The sequence below is a fragment of the Thermobia domestica genome, chromosome 10 (genome assembly GCF_964235325.1).
Source record: "Thermobia domestica chromosome 10, izTheDome1.hap1.1, whole genome shotgun sequence".
Taxonomy (NCBI): domain Eukaryota; kingdom Metazoa; phylum Arthropoda; class Insecta; order Zygentoma; family Lepismatidae; genus Thermobia; species Thermobia domestica.
The window spans coordinates 191,786,558-191,811,754 of NC_137463.1; the positions used below are offsets into that span (position 1 = coordinate 191,786,558).

The 25,197-nt window shown below is 35.9% G+C and overlaps 1 protein-coding gene across 1 annotated transcript in view; it reads left to right on the forward strand.

Moving 5' to 3' along the window:
- Clic (chloride intracellular channel protein 5) overlaps positions 1-25,197 on the forward strand; it is a 200,570-nt gene that overhangs the window by 140,521 nt on the left and 34,852 nt on the right. Inside the window, exon 2 of the mRNA XM_081728906.1 lies at positions 18,952-19,094. Within this exon, the coding sequence (XP_081585032.1) occupies positions 18,952-19,094 (143 nt within the window). The remainder of the gene's footprint in view (positions 1-18,951; positions 19,095-25,197) is intronic.

A 25,197-nucleotide genomic window follows, 5' to 3' on the forward strand; every position in this document is an offset into this window, starting at 1 on the left:
CCTTAACCTATTTTTAATGTATTTCAGTTTTGAAAAACTTATTTCAGATGTTACCTGAGTTACAAGCAAAGTCAATAGAAAGGACCCCGCACTTTTCTTATGGAAAGTGGCTTTCGGCTAATGTTGTTGAAACTTCGCTGGTTGATAGTTCTTAACATGTGGATCAAAAGTCTCAATGGGCACAAAGACCGAAATCCACTCCTTCCCCCCAAAAAACCGCCTCGAATTAGCTGGGGGGGATTGAACTGATTTCAGCATGTAAAACAATTTGTTGTTTTAATCAACTCAACAAGGACCCCAAACAACCACATGTTAGACTATCAAGCTACCCCACTTGACACCGCCCTTTGCCCCCCACATACGGTATCCCCCCCGCGAATTACCTTACGGATGTTCCATATTACTGTAGTTTATAGTTGCGCGTATGTGTTGAAATACCTACAGTTTTGGTCTCACCGACGATATAATGGGTTTCACGTATCGCTGATTACGAATCTGAGGTGAGAGTTCTAGAATTCAAGATGGAGGATCAATATGGCGGATCAAAAACACGAAACTCCTGAATGTAGCCACAAATAGCTGTTTACTAGGGTATTTTGGGTCATTGGTTACGAATCTGAGGTCAAAATTCTTGAATTTAAGATTGCAGATCCAATATGGTGGATAAAAACGTCGAAGCCACAAACCGTAGTAGACTAGAGTGTTTTTAGATCGCTGTTTAAGTAGCAACATTCCTTGATACTTCAGCCTCCATGTAGAATTATTCTGCACCCTTGCCCTTTACCAAACCCACCACAGATATCTTAATGTTGAACGGTGTTAAAATAATTCATCAATTATCTGTTCATTATTTTCATCATTTCGGTTTGCAGCATGTAATGTGGTACTTAGCAATGAGTCATCGGGATATCTAATATTCTGTAAATATCGTGCATGGCCTAAATACCACAAGACACTTGCAACGTGCGCACATGTACCTAATGTACGAGCACCGCTTTGACATGTACAGTAGTAACCTTGAATAACATTTTGATCATAATCCTGGTCATCTTCATCATTGGCTACATATGCTATGAAAACTTGATGCTTAGTTGCATTGCGGAACCTTGAGTAGAGACGTATGCGCAGGAATCCCGGTTCAGTTACGTTTTCGTCAAGCTGGAATTGCTCATCCTTATCTCGTATTAGTTTATCTTGGACGTAAGAGGATGAGAGATCTACTTGATATGTGCCTACAGTGAAATCTCGTAAGTAGTTTAAGTTAAGTACAGAGAAATCAATTAGGCCTTGATCATTCAGCGGTACCCATTGACCGTTCCTTCTAATAAGATTATCTACCTCCACTCTTGCTTTAACAACGTTCGGCATGATTGACCTATTTTTCATTTCTCTAGCTAATTCAATGGTTGCATCTTGCATGAAAATAACGGGATGGTATCTGTTCAAAATAGCTCCAGCTATGCGATAGAAACTATTCAGTTTCTTTGCATTTTGCAGATTCAACGTTTGTACTAGAAACTTAAAAACAGATCTTAGATGCCTGTTTCTTGCCTCGACTATCCATCGACTTTTAGTAACTAGTCGAGAAGTATTCGCATCTTCTGTTGATAGTTGTCTTTCACGTGGTAGTAGGAGTGGAGGCATTCTATGATCAATTCTTAAATATTCCAGTAAAGGAATTGCATCGCGGTATCCTCTGTCTACTAACACAATGACCAGGATTATGATCAAAATGTTATTCAAGGTTACTACTGTACATGTCAAAGCGGTGCTCGTACATTAGGTACATATGCGCACGTTGCAAGTGTCTTGTGGTATTTAGGCCATGCACGACATTTACAGAATATTAGATATCCCTATGACTCATTGCTAAGTACCACATTACATGCTGCAAACCGAAATGATGAAAATAATGAACAGATAATTGATTAATTATTTTAACACCGTTCAGCATTAAGATATCTGTGGTGGGTTTTGGTAACGGGCAAGGGTGCAGAATAATTCTACATGGTGGCTGAAGTATCAAGGAATGTTGCGAACTTAAACAGCGATCTAAAAACAACTCCAGTCTACTACGATTTGTGGCTTCGACGTTTTTATCCACCATATTGGATCTGAAATCTTGAATTCAAGAATTTTGACCTCAGATTCGTAACCAACGACCCAAAATACCCTAGTAAACAGCTATTTGTGGCTACATTCAGGAGTTTCGTGTTTTTGATCCGCCATATTGATCCTCCATCTTGAATTCTAGAACTCTCACCTCAGATTCGTAATCAGCGATACGTGAAACCCATTATATCGTCGGTGAGACCAAAACTGTAGGTATTTCAACACATACGCGCAACTATAAACTACAGTAATATGGAACATCCGTAAGGTAATTCGCGGGGGGGGGGTATGAGGGGGGCAAAGGGCGGTGTCAAATGGGGTAGTTTGATAGTCTAACATGTGGTTGTTTGGGGTCCTTGTTGAGTTGATTAAAACAACAAATTGTTTTACATGCTGAAATCAGTTCTTCCCCCCAGCTACTTGGAGGCGGTTTTTTGGGGGAAGGAGTGGATTTCGGTCTTTGTGCCCATTGAGACTTTTGATCCACATGTTAAGAACTATCAACCAGCGAAGTTTCAACAACATTAGCCGAAAGCCACTTTCAATAAGAAAAGTGCGGGGTCCTTTGTATGCTAGTAGCAAACCTGAAGAAGAATTTCTGCACAATTACAACTCTTCAAAATTAAAAAGCAGCACATTGGACAATTGTTGCAAGATGTTTTGCACTAGCTTTCCTTGTGAAGGAATTCTGAATTCTAAATCACTTGCGCCATCAGCGTCATCAAGACTGACTTTCAAGGATTTCCACTTCCTTGAAAAGTCCAGAAGAAGACATTTATAGAATCCTTGGAAACTTATTTACTGAATTTTTCAGAAGTTGTGTAGGTTTATCGAAAGTCGTGTATATTTCTTATTGAAATATATTTCTAATTGAAATAAAAGTATATTTCTTCTTAAACCTTGAAAAAATACTCAATTTCCGTATCCAGTATTTTGTTGGATGCTTCGATGCAGTACCTGGTCATTGGATCAGAAGCAGCTTCATCTTTACATTCATTGGGAAAAGTCCTTTTCCATCTCCGAAGCGTATTGTTGACAGAAAAAAAAAAAAAAAAAGAATCTAAGTCTGTTTTTGATCCATTCTGCAAATCTTAACACTGCAGTCTTAACGGATTCAAAATCATCTCTGCTCGTTCAGTTGGGACAATTAGTCTGCAACATCCGATACGACTACACTACACCAATACCCTGTATTTGGAGATAGTTTGGCAGAGGGATCATCACTTGAAATACACCCTCCATTCCAAAAGAAACCGAACTTTTGAAAACAAATAGTACCACTAGTGCCATCTGTTGTAATATTTTACCGGTAGATGGCGTAGTCCCTCATTGACAACGGGTATAAATGTCATGACATTTGGATGCACGGCAACAAAGTTATTGCGTTTCAACTGTCAGTGTGTCGTGTACATCGGTCGGAAAATGAGTTTCAAACAACGAGCTGCAATTGAGTTTTGTGTTAAACTGGGTAAAACTTTTAGTGAAACGCACCAAATGCTACAAAATGCATATGGTGATGAGTGTCTATCCCGTACGCAAGTTTACGAGTGGTTCAGGCGATTCAAGTCGGGTAGAGAGACGCTGGATGATGACGAAAGATCAGGCCGTCCCAGAACCGGATTATCGGAAGAAAACATCGAAAAAGTGCGTGAATTCATCAAACATAACAAAAAATCGTCGGTGAAAGTTTTACTTGGGCGTCATGAAGCGTTTGCTGGCAAGAATTCGTCGTATTCGGCCCGAATATCGCGAAATCGGCAGTTGGACTCTTTTGGATGATAATGCACCATCACATCGTTCGCGACTTGTAACTGAATTTTTGGTCAAAAATCACATTATTCGGTTGCATCATCCGCCCTATTCACCAGATCTCGCTCCTTGCGATTTCTATCTGTTCCCGAAACTGCATTTGGCGATGAAAGGAAAGTGGCACGCATCGATTGATGCCATTGAGAAGGCGACGACCGCCGTCCTAAAGACCATTCCAATAAAGGACATGGAGAAGTCGTTTGACAACTTGTTGGAGCGTGCAAATATGTGTATCGATGCAGAAGGGGAATACATTGATTAATAAAAATGATTTGTTCCAAAATGTACATTGCTTTTTTGTTTTTTTAAAACGTTCGGTTTCTTTTGGAATGGAGGGTGTATTCTCATAATTTTGAACTTGAAAAGATATTCTGTATATTCTTTCGCTTTACACCTAGCTTTTGATGTGATATTTCTGTAGAAGCAATTTTCTTCATTGTTATGCTCAACTCTATGCACAAAGTATTTTCTGGGTTCGAAAAATGATCAAACTTTTTCTGCAAAACAGGTTGGTCCACCACCTTGTTTACACAATAACTATAAGACGCCTTTGTTGACGTTTGATCTTCCAAATGTCCATTCGGAGAGAAGACTCACGCATAAATATCACAGTCATTCAGCAGAACCATGACAGAGAATCAATGAATTTTTTTAAATTTTTTTATTTATTTATTTATTTTTTTTTTCTTTTGTCAGATCACATATGATAAGATTGAGTATATGAGCGTAACACCACACGTGTAACTGATTATAGGTGTTTTGAAAAATTCGAATATTGTCCTTGCACATTACTTGCACCATCAGTTGAATTTCCAATACACTTCTTAATATCAAGATTCAACTTCTGCAGAATTTCCAGTAGTAAACCTCTTTCTTTAACAACAGTTTTAACGCAGCATACAAGAACAGAACACTGTCTTGAAACTTTTATATCTTGAGTAGTGTCTAATAGAACCAAAAACATTCCAGCTTAAGAAACTTCTTCTCTGGTAACTGTGCCGATAGCATCCAAAACATAATTCACCGTGCTTTTTTAGAAATTGTCCTGCTTACCACCATCCTGCTTACTTCCTCGTACATGACTCATGGTGATCATATCTGAATTGCTTTTAAGCGGAAGGTCAAATTTGTTTAACAAAGGAATAATATCCAAAAAGTTTCCATGATCTGTAGCTATCTTCCAGTCTATAGGTTGCTACATTTTCTTTTCCTCTGTAAGTGAGCCCTCATTCCCCAATTAATTTCAGTACTTTGACAGCTCTCTATATTACCTGTATATAATCTTTCCAATCTGATACTGCCGTTGTTTTACCAGTTCATGAGGAACTAGTTTCTTACCACTATGTTCTCTTTTGTTAGATATGTAAGCATCCACACTGGTCTGATGTATTTTGAAAGACTTGTGTTCTCTTACTCGCTGTGAAAGGTGTTTAATGTTACATTTGTCAAGTACAGAACCTTTAAGAAACATGTTGAATCGATCTGCAGAATAAACTGTTCATACGCTGTAAAAAAAAACGCATGTTGAACTGGACAATATGACAGCCAAGCTCTGTTGGTGCTATCTGTTCATTTATAAGCAAACTCAGGATAGGGTATGCTTTATTTTGGTTGATGGGGATGAAACTAAACAACTTGAGGATTTGTAAATGTATGAAATAATTCGTTGCTCGGTTCTCTGCTGCATCACGCTTTTCGATGTTTTCACCGATTTTCGAATCGGTATAACTAGAACCAGAGTTTTTCTGTTCATTTTCCACTCTGACAGTAAAATTCGTAGCAGATGAGGTAGAATCGCTAACTTCAATATTGTGTTCAGTCTGTTGGCAGTCAGTAGTTCATAATCTCGCAGGTTTGGAGGCATTAAATAAGTGTGTTATCCTTTTGCAGGCATCAGCATTGCTTCTAATAGATCTTACTTCTTTCCACGATGCAGCATCGATTTTCACGATTTAAAGCTTGGTCCATTCAGTCCGAAATTTTCCTCTATATGTTGATCTTGGGGGCACTTCGTTGGGGGGGCGCACCGGGCACCGCCCGGTAGCCCTATCCGCCCCTGATTCTCAGATCTTCAGTAGTAATAATAATTTGCTCTTACAAAAGTTTTTAAGTCTGTTGTGTACATTGATATAGAATTTTATACTCAATTCTGTAATTTTGATTTGCATAATTAAGTTTCAGTAACGTAGAAATCTTAAATACGAATTTGAAGACAAAATGTCAAACATGTAGCGTCTATGAAGTTTTCTAAAGCTAAATTGTAAACAGTCATTACAAGTAGTGCTTTACTCAGTTCATGGTTTATTTCTGTCGGTAGCTTGTGCACCTTTTCCTCTCTGTCTCCCTCTCCCCTGCATGTTGGGAACCATTGCTGAACATGTAGTGGTGAAATGGAATATAACTACAAAAATTACTTATTTCAGTATATTGACGTACAGCGTACTTTGGCACACTACAACCACGATTTTCTGCAAAGTTCGATTTCTGTATATGTTAGTTCTGCGGTCTTGTTACAGGATCTTACTGCTCCTGTAATAAACGGTACATAATTTGTTATGAAATAGTCAAAATCAACAACTCGATCCCAGCTCACCCCAAGTAGACTTTGTTTTGGACATGCACCATACGAATGGGTTTTCACGTTTCTCTAACTTTCTTCTTACCAGCATTTCATTCATCATCAGTCTCTCTCAACCTTGATGTATAACCATGCATATCTTTGTTCCGTTCCAATTGTCAGGATTCGATTGTCGATTCCAAGTTGACATCCCTGTCACTCGTACACGACGCGAAGTACAACATGCAAGAGGACTTTTTGCCTTTTGATGTCACGAATCGCCTTCCGGAGTTTGTGCACATCTTTCAGGTTCACCCTGTATATACACAGTAAATACATTAGTTATAAATATAGGCTAATACTGTACTCAGTGTTCCAATTACTGGGAGACTGACCCGGCTCAAGCTCTCATATACCTTAGTAGAGTGATGTCGAAAGTAGATTTTGCTTACATGCAATATGTTCCATTTGTTATCCCCAGTGTTACATTTTTTTTTCAAAAATAACTCACAAAAAAGTATTGTTGGTCTTTTTTTAAAAAAAAATATTTCACAGGAGCTCAAGATTGCTGATGGACTTTTCCAGGCCAATATATGTAATGCCGCATAATATTTTGTGTGTGTGTGTGTGATTCTTGTACTGGTAATTATTACCACTTGACGTGTTTCTGGCTACGCTACTGGAGAGAACACGCCTCTGTAAGAAACCAAAAGTAACACTGGAGGATGTTTGTGTTGTACAAAATACAGTACACTGCATGTTTACTTGTGAAGTATTTTCTCAAACACATGTCATCCCCCTGTAAAAATATCTTAATTCGCATATTGACTGTACTAAAAGTAACGCAATAGGAACATACAACTTTATTATTAAATATTGACAATTTGTTGCAGAGAAAAGATTTTCAATTTTATCATGGAATTGTTCTGCGTTATCAGGTAGTTTATCAGGTCAATAGTTTGACAAATACATTTTGTAGGGAAGGATTCTCTGTTTGCTATACTTAATCACATATTTATTTTCAAACAGCTGAATCTATTTTCTGTGCTGAACAAGTATGATCTGAGAATAATTCCTATCCTTTCTAAAAGAGACTAATAAAACTCTGGGGAGAAAAGAATGTTCGTATCCATGGAAACAATGATTTAGTCACGTATTAATACATATGTACATGTTGGCCGAAAAAAAGTCAGTTAAGAGAGGTTTTACTGTGTTTGTCTCTACTACGTATCAATTGTATGGAATAACCAGCACGGAATTATAAAATGGTGTACTGAATAGAACAATGTATTAATGCTTTAGCAAAATCGGAAAAATATTGGCTGAAACTTCAGACTTCGGAAATTGAACTTACAGATGTTCTCATTATGAGACGAGAATGCTAAATCATTACGAAAGTCACATAGCGATGACCTTTTCTGTTGAACAAGTAGTTGTGAGCAGTTTGCTGTCAAGTTTAGAATCATAGACAACATAGAAAGCTGTTACTTTGAATGGAATGGAACTGTTTTGTGCAGTGTAACTGGCAGAGAAGATCTATTCATCACGTCTCATCTAATAACTGGGCAACTCCGCTTGTTATGTAAGAAAACTATTCAACAATTGGCTTTTGTTGCGTAAAGCAATTGATGTTGTAATTTTTGTAAGTGCAAAACACCTTTCGATAGTATGTGTATGATCGAAAATAACTGAGGGCTGAAACAATGTGCTGAGTTATAAAAATAACAATGCCTTAGCTTATGAAAACAAACATGAGTTTACTACAGTCTTTTGTTACAGAATCCTATTTCATGGGAATCGCGGTTGAAATTGGTAATCAAGAAATGAAGCTAGTGACTCCTAAAAGAATAATAAAAATAAAATAAAAAGATTCTTGAGATATTAACCAAATTTCCCCCTTCAGTGTTCACATATATTTTTTTTAGAAAGTGATTACATTTTAATACGTATTACGTTCTCTACTTACCTTTTTAAATTTGCTTTCTTATGAGGGAAGTTCTTAAACATAATTAATGAAAATGTGGCGAAGACAACGCTATATTAGGACTAGCAACAAAACATATTTTGTATTCAGAGTGTATGACTTCCGTTATTGCACGGAAATGCCCACAACGCGTGTGTTGGCATTTTCATATCGTGACAACAGAGAGAATGAGTTGAGTTTTGCTTTTGTTCCAATTTATGATTGTGGTGATGTTGAAAGTAGAACAGTCTCAGGCAGTGATTGATATTGTTACAAGTTTCAAAAAATAATTAAATGTGTATATGTTTCCGAAATTTAAGCGACCATAGTTCCCAATCGAAGGACAAATCGTGTCCTGTTTTAGTAGTAACTTCAAACACTTTCAAAGTCCGGTATCTCTTTGTAGGTATTGGGTATCGATACGGACAAACTGAGTGAAAATTCATTGATATTTTCTTGTTAAAATTTCGAAAGCCTCTCCTCTCCCATCTTATTCTGAATGACCTGGAGCATCGTACTCAAATCTCAGCCCAGTAGGATTTAGTAAAAGGTTACATGTTGTACGTTCAAGTCATAAGTACAATTTTATAGTGTAAATTTGGAGCTCATATTTCTATAGTCTCTTGGATTCACGTCGATGTATGCAATATAGTATTTCAATTGCAGAAGAGGACATTCCTTAGACTTGAGATAACCTGGTGCCTTAGAACCTAGAAATGCAAATTAAATAAAGGAATAAAAGTTGACGATGCGAAAATAATCTCTCGTGCTCCTCTATTTTGGAAGACTTTATTTCCTTCTGTCACTACTTTTTTTCAAGATCGTAATTCACTTAGTGTACCGTGATCTGAGTTAAGGCACATAAAATGAATGTTTCACGTTTCTGTAATCTCCATCGTACATCATTCGTCGACTGTTAAACTGTCTGGAGAAAGGTATAAAGAGAAGCGTTTATTCTGGGCAGCGAAGCAATCCGCGAAAGTGCAGAATAAGTTAAAATGTGATATTCAATTTCAGGCTCTTTTAAACTGCTTCGTCAGCCTTAGCGAAGTCAGGGAGATGGACATCGTTTTCTGCGTATACCAGCATTTTCACACCTTTCATTATTATTATTATTATTTTCCATAGTGTGTAAAATTGATTCGAGGTATATTTATAAAGAGGGAGTGAAGAGTTGGAACTTAAGAGAATATTTAGTTTCGTACTGTATTTTGTCAATGAAGATAAGCATACATTTGTGTAACTTGTATAGTAATATTCTGAGTATATTAATGTATATTCCGAGAACCTTACGGAGCTCTCGTACTTACAAGGTTAATTTATTCGCCATCAGTGAGGGAGGTGTTCGATTTTCGGTGGAAGTTCATGTGGATCTAACCCCACGCTAGGCTTGTGGCTTCAAGTCTCATGAAAGAGACGTTAAACATCACATCATCTAACAAGCAAATGCTCAGATATTGAGTATGAGTTATGTTCTCGTGAGTTCTTGTTCTCTTAACTCATAATCATATTGAGTATGATTTAAGAGAACCTTTTTTTTTTTTTGTCCTATTCAGAATGAATAGAAGAGGAAGATTAGTTCATATATAGATTTCGCTCTTTGACTCATATTAATGTTAATAGATACAAAGTAGTGCTTAAAATTTGAATAATGGTTCGAATAATTTTAACAGCACTATTGTTCGTTCTATGGTACAAGATCCCAACTGATTTTTGGGACTCGTCATGGTCCTCCAGAACTAAAAATTGTATAATAAGTGTCACTGATGACTTTATATAGTAGGTGCCAACTATAGTATTCTGTCGGTCAGAAGTGATAGTTCGGTTTCAATAAGTGGATGAAAGTGAGATAATCTACTCGTGGGATATTAAAAAAAAAAAAAAAAAAATATCGATATCTTTTGTCATATTTTGCTCTATTATGAACAACACTGAAACCGGAAATTGTGGATATGAGAATAGTTTCTCCCTTTCATTACCACTACGGTGTATAGGTATACAAAAGTTGCAGTGGATTTCAACTATGTTCGGTTTTATAAGTCATAAGGGCTGAAAATGCGTCTATTTACTTTCTTGATGTTGAATCCTTCATATATTATATAAATATTGCTGTCGTTTATGGGTTTTGCTATATTGCAATTACCATTCAACTGGAAATGGTATATTTTTACCACTTCCAATTGGAATGGAGATAGAGGTGGAGATGGTCTATGATTGCGTCCCTAAATTCATACAAGACAAGTTATTGTTATCTCTTACCGTTTTGGTCGTGATACCTGTCGATAGATACAGACGAAGAGACTTACTTCCTATACTGATGGGAAATTGAAAAGCATACACGATAGTTTTGTGCCGATGGAGTTTTCACAAATTATTATTATTATTATTATTATTATTATTGCAGTAGTAGTTATGAGTCATCTGAAATTTACTTCGAACCTCTGAAAATTAATCCCTTTATATTGTAATTAGCCGTCGGCTAGCTGGGGACTTCGCCTTCAAATTTTTATTTGCTCGACCTACAGCTTCACAACCCATATTTCAGCCTTTGCTTCCGTTCTTCTCATGGCAAGAATACGTTTATGGCATTATTCTTTTCGAAAAAATTTCCCCTTTGTGTTTGCATTTCAATTAAAATGAAATGATGAAGCCCCATGTAGCGCCAGGTGTTAAGTGTGTTCAAGATTTTTATTTCAAATGGTTCAGCCGTTTTCCCGTGACGCTGAGACTGACAACCTCGTAGTCACTTTTATATATTGAGAAAAAGTACAAATTCCCCCCCCCCTCCCTCTCGTTAAAAGCGGAATTTCCAGAAATGCTGTGGTGCAATTTTTGGAAACATTGTGGCATATGCCCACTTGTTTTGAAGGAATTTTTTATATACCAGATTAAAGTACCAAATCATAGTAACGTTTGGAAGCTGTATAAATTAGAAAGGAAAAGAACAGGGAGAAATAATCACAGCGTTTGGCGTCCATCCTTTTGGGATCTCATACAGCTTCTTATATTTAATATTTCGTGGTAAATGTATAACTTTTTTTTTTTTTTTTTTTTTTTTTTTTTTTTTTTTTTTTATGGTCCATAGTTAGCCTTATCTTGAGCCTGTCTTAAAGAAATTGAAGTTCTGAATTTCCTTTGAGAGTTTTAATAAATTTTAATTGTATGGAAAATGAGAATTCCAAATAAGGGAGGTGAACTTGCTTTTTCAAGACTGTTAACTCACAAAGACACTTTGCCTGACGTAATAATTTGCACCAGAGTGCAGGAAGTAAAGATGAGTTAATTTGCCTAAGAATGCCTGGAGGATATATGGACTGACTCGTGTTTACTCTTGTGGTTAACACAGCTTTGATTAAGCTTAGTTTTCTTTTCTCTAAAATAGGTCTGTATGTAACTAAACATGTATCACCAGCTCGCAACGATGCAAGGTTCTTTAGTGGGCGTTAAAGTCAATATTTAGTCGAAAGCATGACTCAGCTGCACATGGCCAAGATACAAGAGGAACCGGACAAGGATAAAAATTAATCATCTCTCCTTTTTTTCTTGTTTGTTAAGTTTGCATACTAACAGTCGGCTTCATCGTTGTTGCACAAATTGAAAAGTCATATGTACTTTGTTTACGGATTGAAAAGTCAAAAAACTAAGAACGAAGCTCATACCTTCGCTTTTTGGCAACCTAAACTCAATGCTACGGGTTTTTACACCGGATATTTAAAAGTTGCACTGACAGTTTAGAAGTCGATTGCTTATACGAACATAAGACATCAACCTGGGTCACATATCTTGATACTGATAATGCCATACGTTCACCTCTGGTACGTAGAGTCCCTGGTTATATCCCAGCTCGCGGCAAGTGAACTTCGTGGTGGACAAACACTGTGCGTGGTTTTTTTTCAGGGTTCTCCCGTTTCCTCCCACTTCATTTATTCATTTCTCATAATTGCCTTTTCCTTTAGACTAGCCGGCATAACCGTGGGATGTAAAAGTGAGACATTTCATTTCATTTTCACTAATAATGCCATAATGTGCTGTCTGGTAATTGGTCTTCTCAAATTAAACTAAGTTCTGATTTGTCCGCATAGTTCAACATAGAGCAATCATTGTTTGAGAACTCATATCAGAAATGAACTTTGTGCATATTTAGTGCACATTTACCGATAATGGGAGTAATCATTTCCAGTTTTGATTTACTGGTAATTCATTCAAGATTCATTACATTCCGCTTAGAGCCTGTACTTGTCTGGAAGAAAAGATAAATATATGACAGCCTAAGTCAAATTGAAGCAGGTAAGCTCTATAGTTTACGTACTTATAAAGATTTATAATACAAAGACATCTCAGTCTGTAACACTGATATCCTGGAGTGTTATAAAACCCTCCTTAAGATATGTGTAATTTGATTGTAGAAAGACAAGGAACACAGTGAGAATTTCTTATGATAAACGCAAGCGTCTCAATGCGTCACGTTAATGGGCATCGCTATTATATATAAGTAAATCTTCGAATAACTGCATAAAAAATGTGGTATGGAATTTGGGGTGGTTGGTGGGCAAACTCAAATTTGTTAAATGTAAACGATTTTTACCTATAGTATATAGTGGCCTGAAGGCTTGGGCGCAATAATTGATATAAAGGAAAACAAAGATTATATATTAAACTTGTTACATTTTCCTAAAAGTACTAAAAGACACTAGTTAGGTTTGTCAGTCGACACACAATTTCACCTTTTTTTTTTTCTTTCTTGTTCCATTTTCTTTTTATTTATAATATTAATTTTGGTGCATATAAAGTAAAAGCAAATACACTACAGTCCCGTTTAATGGAATCCCGTAACCGAATTTCTTTTAAAAATACCAAAAGAAAATATCAGTTTTTCCTATGCTGAACTAAACTTGATTGTTTAGTCGTACGGTTGTTGTTCAACGATGTTCAGTTTTGAAGTCGTCATACAATACTAACGTCTTTTTAAGTTGAAATTTATCAAATACATAATACTGTATATCAAAAAGACTTTTATTCCAGTTTAACCGGAGAACTATAGGTCAGTTAAATGGGACTCTAGTCTACATACATTTGACCAATGTAAGTGCAGCTGAGAAATTATGTCGGATTTCTCACCGACCAGTCACTTGATTTATGAATATAAATCAATGCAATAAATTCTCACAGTTGTTCTGATACCTATATCTTCTCTTGTACTCTACCTTAATTTGGATATTTCGTTTTAGTTATTTTCGCATTTTTACGACAAATGGTCATTTTTGCCGAATCCAATGGTTTATGTTGTAGATTCAGGTTGCTATAAATTTTATTTCTTGTCTCGGTGGTAGAGCGTTCACCTTTGGTGTGTGGGGTCCCTGGTTCGATCCCAGCTCGCGCCAAGTGAACTTTGTGGCGGACAAACACCTTGTTAGTGGGTTTTCTCGGGGCTCTCCCGTGTTGCCCTTTCTTCTGCCCGTTTCATTCATTTCTCATCACAGTAGTTTACACGGCATAATCGTGGGACGTAAAACTGAAAGATTTCATTTTAAAAAAATTCTTGTCAATATGAAAATTCACCTCTGAAAGTTTGTATTGTTTCAAAACGCTTCGTATATTGGTAATTACTTGTAAATGTGTAGATTCACTTTATTTCGGGTTATTATTTGTAAAGGTTCAAATAAAATCTTAGAATTTTTAAAAGCATATCAGTACTTCATACACTAGATTTCCATAAATGGTAATTTTTCTCGATCTCTTTAGTCTGATGTAATCGTGGTATGTTGCTTCAAATATCTTTATTGCATTATAATGAGATATAGGATAGATGTCAAATTAAATAACCAATTTATCGTGAATGTACAGTTGCTAATTTCTGTTCGTTTATACTCATGTAATTTGCAAATACTATAACAACGATGGTAGTATTTTTTTTTTTTTTAAATTTAATATACAGAAAGATTTGGAATATTCGTTCTATCCACAAACTATGACATAAGACATTGCAAATGCTTTAAAACAGTTCTGTAAAACCAGAGACAGTCTTGTTATATATACCCTAGTGGAGGATCGTCTTTCATCACGTGCCCGTACTGCAGGCTGTGCAGACTATACTACCAACACCAGATGGCCAGCAGATGCATACTTTTTCCTTTATTAGCAAAGCATTGTGTCTTTCCTAAACTATCTCAAGGCACAAAATGCTCACCAACTATTATGTATGCATACTTAAATCTCTCATAACTTCTTTGAATAGCATTATCTTATGCTGAGTGGTACGTCCTTGTCCTACTAATGCGAATCTTTGTAAGCATATATTACCTTCGACGTTTGTCTGTTATTCTCAGAGAAAGTGGAAAATTAAAATAGCAAATCAGAAAATAAAGATGTAAATATAGAAATTATTTTCTGGTTATACGATGTAATTTAGTAGTCTTATTGTTATTTATTGATAGTACTAAAAGTAAATCATTGAAATTAATGTCGTTAATCAGCTCGTGTATGTGAGGTGTTCCAGGTAGTACAGGTGAACTCATGTTAAGTTTATGTTCGTCCTTACCACCAGAAATACCTCGTAGTCTTCATATAAAATATCATTTATTTTTGTTTCAGCTTCTACCCCAGTCGAATGAGGACGGTTAAGCCAGCCTATGTCCTAGCTTGTGTCTGGCTTAGAATAAGTCTTCTGTAAAATGTACTAATGCTGACCAATTTTAATAAGGTGTGCATGTCTGATCAAGTCTCCAAAATTGCCTTATACCTTCACTATTCTCGTATTTATTGGTATTCACATTAACCAAGTTATGCATACTGGCAGGCTTTCTTCCAGAAAATTTTGTCCGGGCAAGGAGACAAAATCAAAATGGAGAGGACTGCACTGGGACACTATTTTGGTATATTAGCAATAACAATCTTGGCTCCGGGGGAAGGGACAGTTGGTCAATTCTGCAAGGCAAAGGCACCCTGACAATTTGCCTGAAGAAACACTACATGCTGGTAATTGAATAGGGAATGCCTGAAATCTATGAGGGGGAAAAAAAATAGAATTTGGTCCTATATTCCATTCAACAAAGTGGTCAAGTCGGTCATCTTGTTGATTCGACTGCTTTTTTTCAGGGCATTATTTATGGACAAATGCTGGAGGTTGAATAGCTGATTGACAGGAGCTTGAGCTTGAATGAGATTTGGAGATTTAATTTGCTTCAGCTAGTAAACACCGATAGTTGTGTAGTTTTGGAAGAAAGATGATTTCTTAATGTAGATTTTTTTTTTTTTTGTGACTTAAGACATCGTTCTTATATATGTACAAATTGGATTAATTTCTGAGGGATTTTAGCCCGCTTTGTAAAAGATGATATGAAGAAATAAGCTTTTACTGTATTAAGATTATTAAGATATAAGTTCTAATATAGTAAAAGGACGCATCCTGAAAAGATGACATAAATCTCTCCTTGGTGAAGTTCTATGTACGACACAGTATAAAATATTTATTTATTTATTACTAAATTATAAAATACTCACACATTTTAATCCATGAACCTAAAATCTAGTTTCCTGTAAGCTTTTATCATATAAAGCCATGTGTGAAACTTCAGGAGAACGATTGACGTCATTATGAGACGCATGTGAAGAGTTAATGTTTACTCATCTAGCAGGAAGTCGCAGTAGAGGAATTGAGACCAAAATAGATTGGAGTGCTGAAAAATCTTAATGCTAATACTGCTGAAGATAGTTTGTGTGACGAAAACATGAAGCATAGATTAAAAGCTTTCAGTTGAATTCTGTATAACGTCGCTTGAGAACTTAAGCATTTTCCATAACGAAGTAAGCTGGCTGCCATAAAAATATTAAATGTCCAGTGACATCATTTGGGTAACTTGAGGAAGTAGGCTATTTTTATAAGTTTTCATAAAAGGAGGTTTTCTTTCAGTAGTTCTTGAAAAAAAAAATCAGTTAAGTACTATTCTTATTAAACTTAATTGCTAGTTTATGACTGTGCAGAAAGGCCAAATATAGACTCAAATATTTGAATCTCATTTTACTTCGAAAGCCCAAGTATATATCCCATCAGAAGGCTTCTCTCAAATAAGAATGCGTTTTGTGTGTGTTGTGTGTGTGTGTAAAGTTTAGAATGCCCCAAGAGCATTTCCAGAACCAACTTAAAAAGAGTGGAGAGATGGAGTGGGAAGGATAATTGATTGTTTCTACATATAGAAGTAAATGCTTTTATCCGTACCTTGTTCTGTTTCTCGCAAAATATAATCTCTCTATGACTTGCAGTTCCCGAGATATGGCTCCTTAAATCTCCCGAAATTCGAATTGTTTTGGCCAATATCTAGGGAACGGTAGCCAGTATCCATTTGAACAGTGGCCACCGGTTACTGTTTGGTAGCAAAATGTTCGCCATCCTCTTAAATACTGAGTAAACAAATATCATCTCTCTCTCTGTGACTTACGGTTCCCGAGATATGGTTCCTCAAATTCCCGAAATCGGAACTTTTTTGGCTAATATCACGGGAACGGCAAATCATAGAGAGATGATATTGGTTTTAATCAATACCTAAGAGGATGGTAAACATTTTGGTACCGATATCAATTGGTGGCCACTGGCCAAACCAGTAGTCAGTTGGACAGTGACCACCGGTTATTGTTTGGTACCAAAATATTTAGCATCCTCTTACGTATTGATCAATACCAATATCATCTTTAAATTATGATTCCCGAGATATGGCTCCATAAATCTCGGGAAATCGGCCATTTTTTGGCCAATATCTCGGAAACAGTAAGAGTGATGCGAAAAATTCCATCACTTTCTCAGTTTTTGATCTATCGAACGGAGGCCTCAAAATTGAAAAAAAAAATCTCAAATAACAGACGGACGGACACACACCCAGATATAGAGAATTCAGTAACGATCTTTTTAAGTTCGTTGAAAATCATCATATATGACGTTATGATTCCCAAGTCTATATATAAATTTGTCGTAGACAACATTATGTCCGTGAGTTTTCTCAGTTTTTGTTTCCCTTGATATCTACATTCAATCAACTATTTCATTATCATTCATCTCCTTTAATAATCCATCTCCTTTAGCTTAAAGGACATAACTATATGACGTTAAATCAATTTCATTTCATAACCTCATGATTCGATAATTTGTTTAACTATTTAAGATGCAATTATAAAGTAAATAAAAACTAATGAAAACTTTTGTAAAATGTAGGACTTGTTTTTCACGCACAGCTTGTTTTATTTAATTTATACCTTGTCAAAAAGTATAGTTTTCATTCTCATTCAATTAGTATAACTATTGTACGGTAGTGAATAATTGATTTATAAATTTGTAGTGAATTTCAAGAATGAAAACAGTAATTTGCGTTTGATATATGCATTGACGAGAAATCAAAAGTTTTAAATCATACATTTCGAAATTAACAATATCTCTAGTCTAGAACAGGGTTTCTTAACCTGGAGGTCGCGAAGATAAGCAGAAGAATCCAATACAGGAAACTTATTTTTAAAAATTATTTTTAAGTTTGTTCTGATAGGCATATTTTTATTTTTATACATACTGTTAAGAATAAACAAACAAAAAGTCTACTAAACATTTTCAGCAGGTGCCGAGTTGTTTAAAAATCAATTTAAATGAAAGACGAAATGAAACTAATGAGAACTGCATATTGTAATACAATTAAAATTTAAAATTAATGAGAGATCTGAACATGGTGTAATTTAACTAAAAAATGAAATTAAATCTTGTTGAGTTTTACGTCCCACGATAATGCCGGTTAGGCTAAAGGAGGCGGTGATTATGACGAATGAAATGGTGAAATAAAGAGTGGGAGGAAACGGGAGAACTCAGAGGAAACCCACGCACACGATGTTTGTCCACCACAAAGTTCACTTGGCGCGAGCAGGGACCCCAAACACCAGAGGTGAAGTGAACGCTCTACCACTGAGCCACCGCGGCACAGTAATTTCACTAGTGCGGCAATGTCCGGTTCAATCTTCGTGAGGCACATTATAAAGTCATTTTCAACTGATCCATTCGCTTTTAGAAAAGTTACTGTATCCACTGTATACAAGAAATGGGTTTTACTATTATAGAAATGGATGGGTATCATGAGATCTCCGTAATAGGTGTATTAAAAATCCCACACAAGCTGCTTATAAACCGAAATAAGGGGGTTGCTGGCAACAGGATTCGATAAAATAGGGGTTGTGATAGGAATTACATTGAGAACCGCTGGTCTAGAAAATTTTTTTTTAAAAAAAGAGGGGGGGGGGAATGTGACTATCATTGTTATTAATGAAGATTAAAATTGGTAATTTGTACGTTAGGACGAAGAGGGTAGTGAGAAACAGTCTTGCATGTAAACTTATGTACTAACTTCTGCAAGTTACCTGCCAGTAATAGCTGAATATCAATCATAGTATATGTAGTATGTTTATGTAATTAGTTGTAGTTACATTTCGTGTGTGTTTTTTCTCAAGAAAAGCAATAAAAAGGATATTTTTTGTGTACTTGCAGGCTTCCACAATAGATGGTAGACGGAAAGGGGCATGCTTATTTTGCCAAGAGTACTTTATGGACTTGTATCTTCTTGCCGAACTCAAAACCATCAGTCTGAAGGTGACAACAGTAGATATGCAGAAACCACCTCCGGATTTTAGGTATGCAATGTTATCGTACTAAAAAAAAAAAAAAAATCTCAATATTGATTGCATCAATTTTCTACTTTCGGCTCTCACACTTACATTTGAAAACAGCACAGAATAACTTAGTAATTTAGTGAACGTTTGAGAGTTTTTTCTGGGGAAATTTGTGTAGGTTATTATGACTTAGACATAGCGATGAACTGCACGATAAGACTAGAAAACACTGTTTTATTAAAGAACTGGAAGATAATTTTGATAGTGCGTGATACTTGTATCTCTATGAGTGTGTGTTAAAATTGTCATTAAAGTGAATACACATCCACCCAATAACTTAAAAATAAGTTGATCCTTTTAAGTAAGTTTTCGAAGTTAAAATATCTTCATCAAAGAATATTATATTCGAACTACCCCTTTTATTCCAAATCTACTGTCAAAAAATATGGTAATGTGTATACACTTTTGGAGTGGAGACCAACTATTGAAGATTCTACCACAATCATCTGTCGTAATCTTTCGAACTGTAAGTATGGTATTTCATTACGTAGGTATATATCTTATGTATCAACAAAAGGTTTTGTACTGTCTGTTTTTATACTTGCATTTATTGTCTATGCGGTATGATTCTTATTGAATTAAATCTTGGTATAAAGATTTAATATGATGAGGCGAATACTTTCCTTTCATATGTAACTGCAATATGTAAACGTTGCATGAGCAGCTATCTGGCACAGTTTTAAAGCATGGTGTTTCAGTTCTATATTGAATCGTAGAATCGTAGTACCAATATATTAGGTCGTAAAACACTCGCGGCGTGTTGAGAACTTCAATTGAAACTGCAATTCTTTATGATTGAATCAGCATTTGAAGTCTTCGCTGCGTGTGTGTCTAAAGCTGGTTCAAGTGTACTAATGTATTTTTTTTAATGTTGCCTCCTAAAAGTTTATTTTAGTTTTGTATTTGAGAATCATGCTAGATAGAGAGGATTAAACAAATTTCAGCTTTTTATATATTATATGCAGTACCAAACGGCATACAGTAGTGGATACGATCTAGAATATTGCATTTATGTGATATAAATAATTAAATTCGTATTGAAATATATGGTGTAGTGAGAAACAACCAATTCTAATCGCTTTGTCGAGCACACCTCATGTGACGTCCAAGTATCTAATTGAATCAAGAGAAGAGAATAATACATTTATAAGCTGTTGGAATTTACTTCAGAATCATAGGTGTTTCTGTAGTAATTCATTATTCAGTATTATCGTGAAATACTGAACACTGACCTGTGGAAGTGGGTTTTGGACCTAGACACACACATTTTGCAACAAAACATCACTGTTTCATATTTTTTTAGAATGCCATAATGTTTTGAATAATAATAATAATAATAATAATAATATAATTGTATCAGGTGAATTCGATCGTACTCCTCATTGACACCTGTCTTATGCAACATTTATTAAAGAAAAAAGGCAGAGCTTTCATTACGATATACGAGGTGCACAGAAAGAGTATGTGCCATTTCGTTCTGATTCCCAAAAACAGGAAACTACAGTGTCTATTTCTCAACAAACTCTCCGACTTTATTGATACACAGTTGGCATTCATTTTGTATAGTGTGTGACGTAGTCATGACTATCCTTGGGGGTATGTGTCAGATACTGAAATATAACACTTCCAAGAGATGATCGACTGGCAAAAGAAATTTCATTTAAGAATAGAATCCATGAGATTTAGGAATAGCCAGAAGTCACTCGGGCTAAATCGGGTGAGTACGGTCGGTGTGGCAGAAGTTCAATACCTTAGACAGCCAAGAATGAAGTCACAACATTAGTAAGGTGTGGCGGTGCATTATCCATGTGGAGGATGAAATTGCATTTGCGGTCGTTTCTCAGTCAATTTCAGGAAAAAAAAAGTGTACGAAAATACTCGCCTGTAATAATGTTTTTTGGAACAGGATGGGACAATATAACTCCCTGGGAATACCAGAAGATAACTTACAACAGCATCTTATTGGATGCCACCTGACGAAATATTTTGGCGGTGATGTGAATCTGTGTGTTTCCACTGCATCGGCTGCTTTTTTGTTTCTGGCTTGAAGATTGGAATCTGTAATTCATCCATTATCAAAACACTTCCTGAGAAATTACGTCTTTCCTTCTGAAGCGTGCCAAATTTGCAACATTTGCCTCTTTATGATCGTCATTATGCATTCGTGGAAGACAGAAGACCCTTTTCTTAGGCCAAGTTCTTTTGTAATTATTCGTTCCTCTGTTCCCATTGTTACCCCCATCGTATTACAAATCTCTGCATGATAACATGCCTATATTCCGTTATGAAATTTTCAACATGGGCAATGTTAGCGTCAGTTGATGCTGTTTTTGGACTCCAGACCTCTGCTCATTTTCGCACTCGTTCGCGCTGCTTTGAATTCAGACACCGACTTCCTAACAGTGTTTTCTGTAAGAACACACACACACCCTCCAGTTCGCAATAAACGTCCAACTGCGGCGAGGAATTTCACAGTTACCCGTTGCTCTTCAACCGAAAATTCCATGTCCCTGGCCAGTATCAGACACACGTCTTACTCGTTCAGGCAATGCAACTCAATTGCTGCCACATAGTAAACAAAACTTGGTTTTAGTTTGAACGGCCGAATTTGGGGGTTTAAACTTCGTTGATCCAAATCAGTCTGTTTACATTTAATAATGTTTTTGTATTTTTCCACTAATGAAATTACAATAAATCTCTCGTGTTAGGAAAAATATTTTGCTTGCGCTTTCATTATTTTTTCCATCACAATTACGATCTCTGAAATTAGACTACTCACAATATGCACATTAACTCGAAAGTAGAAAAGACCGGCACGTATATTTGCGGATCCCAAACGTTTCGGGTTTCCTCTGATCTTATTGAACAATACAGATGAGACATCAAGTCATGACCTACATATAGCAGAAAGTAAACACCAAATGCTGTTGGTCCTCGTAGCCGAATGTGCTAGCGCAATATGCTAGTAATGAAAATACTTTTTGGTGTGGGTTCAAGCCCAGCCCAAGTTTTTTTTTTTTTTTTAATTTTCATTAGTTTTTTCGTTAAAATAAGATGGAAAATAATACTCAAAAACGCGACTTACCGATTATTTTTTAAAATTTTCATAAGTTTTTTATTATTATTAAAATAAGCTTCCAGTTTTACTATACGGATCCATAGTAAAAGTAGTAGTAGTAGTAGTAATAGTAGTGATAGTAGGAACGGATTGGAAGTCCCGCAGGCGTTAGTTGGGTTCTGTCCTTGGCATCAAAGACTTGCCCAAATTTTTGTGTATACTTTACATGACCAACTTAAAACAAGTGACTAGGGTAGCGCGCGAAATTAAACTTTTGAGATCGGCAAAAATGTGACCGGCAAGTGGTATGCTTTCTTCATTTGTTACTTTGTTAAACGAAGATTAGAGACAAAAGACGACGACCAATCAGAGTTGATTTTACATATTGACGGAAGCTTACTTAAACGAGATGTACTGAACTCCGACTTTCAATGGTGCAACAAAAGTCTTGGAACCATGTGTAAACTTGAAAGTTTAACCCTGCAATACGCGCGCGGATTTTTGTGACATGGATAGTCGCGCGGGCTACCACTGTAGCCCATTTGCTTTTATTTTATTATGTTGCCTAGTTTGTTAATATTTCTATCTTTCTTGTAGAAAATTGTATTTATAAACTGTTTTAAGACTTTTATACACAATTTGAGAAATATGTTTATTTTGAAAGCTATGTATATACAAAAAACACCAACACCATTCATTGTTTCAAAAGTGATACACGAATAAGACTGTAAAAGTTACTTGTATTTAGCAATAAATGGACCAATGTTTCATCGACCAAACTTTCTTTCATCGTAAACATATATGTTAGAATTCTTTAAAAATTAAGTGTAATTTTTCAAATATTTTACAAACTTACAAATAAACATATTATGCATAAAACATATACTTTTTCAGCATGATTTTCTGGTATCAAAGTTTACGATTTTGCATAATTATACATGTGCTATTTACCAGTGGCGGCTGGTACTATATGTTGCGTGGTTGTGCAACCGGATATTTTTTTTTAATACTAAAAATATTTTTAAGTGTTAAAGTAGTGTATCAGTAAAAAATAAACCTTTGCTCTTGAGCGCAAAACAGTATTGATGCATTTCTGAAAAAAGTCAATTAAAAACAAAGAAAGAGAGAGATTTACCTTTCCAGTGGCAGCGAACGTTGCCACTGGAAGCAGTAACATTGAGCATATGGCAGCGAGCTCCTATCTCTTAACATGGGGAAGTGGATTTATTCTTGCAACGCTCCTATCTTCCCGTATTGGTCCCTTACGGTTGCATTTTTTCCGCAACTGGTCAGCTTCTGTAATAGTTACGAATTCCTCCGCTTAGCAGCGCTTGACTCAGTTGATAGGGTGAGGAAGATACAGACGCGTGGAAGAAAGAAGTTATTCACAAAACATAAACTCGCAAAGAACAAACATAAGTCTGGTGGTAGCAGGGACGGATCCAGGCTGAAAGTTTGGGGGGCGGTCGTTCGAAGTCAATAGATTTTATTTAACATTTATAATACAAAGGTAAAAATTCTTGGGATAAGATTTATTTTTTAAAAAATCCTATTCTGGGGGGGAAGGGGGGTCAATCGAGTCTCCAAGAAGAAAATGTCTTACTACGGGTCTAATTCCTAGCTCTGTGTCTTTCGTGCACATGATTCAGTCTTCGATTTCCGGAGGAGAGCATAAATTAATATCAAATCATTCACTTCCAATACTTATCTGTCTTCTTTTGCCTAATTTGCTGGAATGTTAAACTTTTTTTTTCATTTTCAAAGGAAAATATCTTAGATTTCATGCTTCTTTACAGACAAAAAAATACGTGGTTCCTGAAAATTGACTTTTTGTTCCGTATATTTATACAAAGAAATGCTAACAAAATGCATATTGTCGGAGGAGAGAGGTGTTTCTGGACCCTAAAGAAAATAAAGCGGAAAATATTTGCGGTAGCGATGCTTTCTATTCAGAGAAACTTGGCGAGCAGCATTTCCGATTACAATAAAGTCATAGAAAAATTTGAAGCCCGAAAGATCGAAGAAAGATCTTCCATTCTAAAATAATGCATAGTTTATATAATTAAATAATTTTGTTTAACTGCGTGCATGCAATTTTCTTTTTTTTTTTTTTTTTTTCTTTTCGGATTAACGCCATCATTCATGGCTTACAGCACATACTATATATTCAATTTATCTCGTGTTCAATAACATGAGTGTAGAGGTTTTGTATATAAATAGTGTATAAACGTACATTGATAGTACGTTGATAGAATGCTGGGGGAGGGGAACACTTGCGCGTACGTACATACCTTTGATATTGCAACGTTGCAACCGGTGCTTGAACAGACTACGAGCCGCTACTGCTATTTACACTCATATATTTTTCTTTTTATGTTTCCCTATTCATGTCCTGCTAAGCATGTTCTGCACACAAGTGATGAGTATAGTCAATGCACACCTTCCTTCAAGCATTGACCACTCATCAAAAGCATCAAAATGCCGATAAGGGAACGTACAGTCTCGTCTGTAAGTTTTGCATGACGGTTAAGTACAAATCTCAATCTAACACTGTCAATGTAAATATTGGTACAATCAATCTTAAGTCTCAAACTGTTTGCATCTAAAAGCACTTCTAGATATTCAAGCTGCGACAACGCAGATCTAGCCTCACCTTTAGGTCCTGGAAAACCGAACACAATATTATGAGCATGAGTGCGAATATTACGAGTAGGAGTGTCTTTTTTCTATTTGAAATTGTCCTTTGGTACATAATAATTTACTTCACAACTGTCTTTACTACTATCATCAACAGGTATCAGTGATTCCTGCCGCCCGGAATTCTCAGTCATATCTTCTGAAATTCACTATTTCTGTGTCCGAAAAATGCATTTCTGTGGTCTTAAAATGTTCACTGTCGCCATCTAGAAAACATTCCTTATCAGAATTTGCATTTTGCAAACTCATTGACCATCTGATCAACACTCAAACTATAGTCAAAAAACTTTGACGTTTTGGAACATTCGT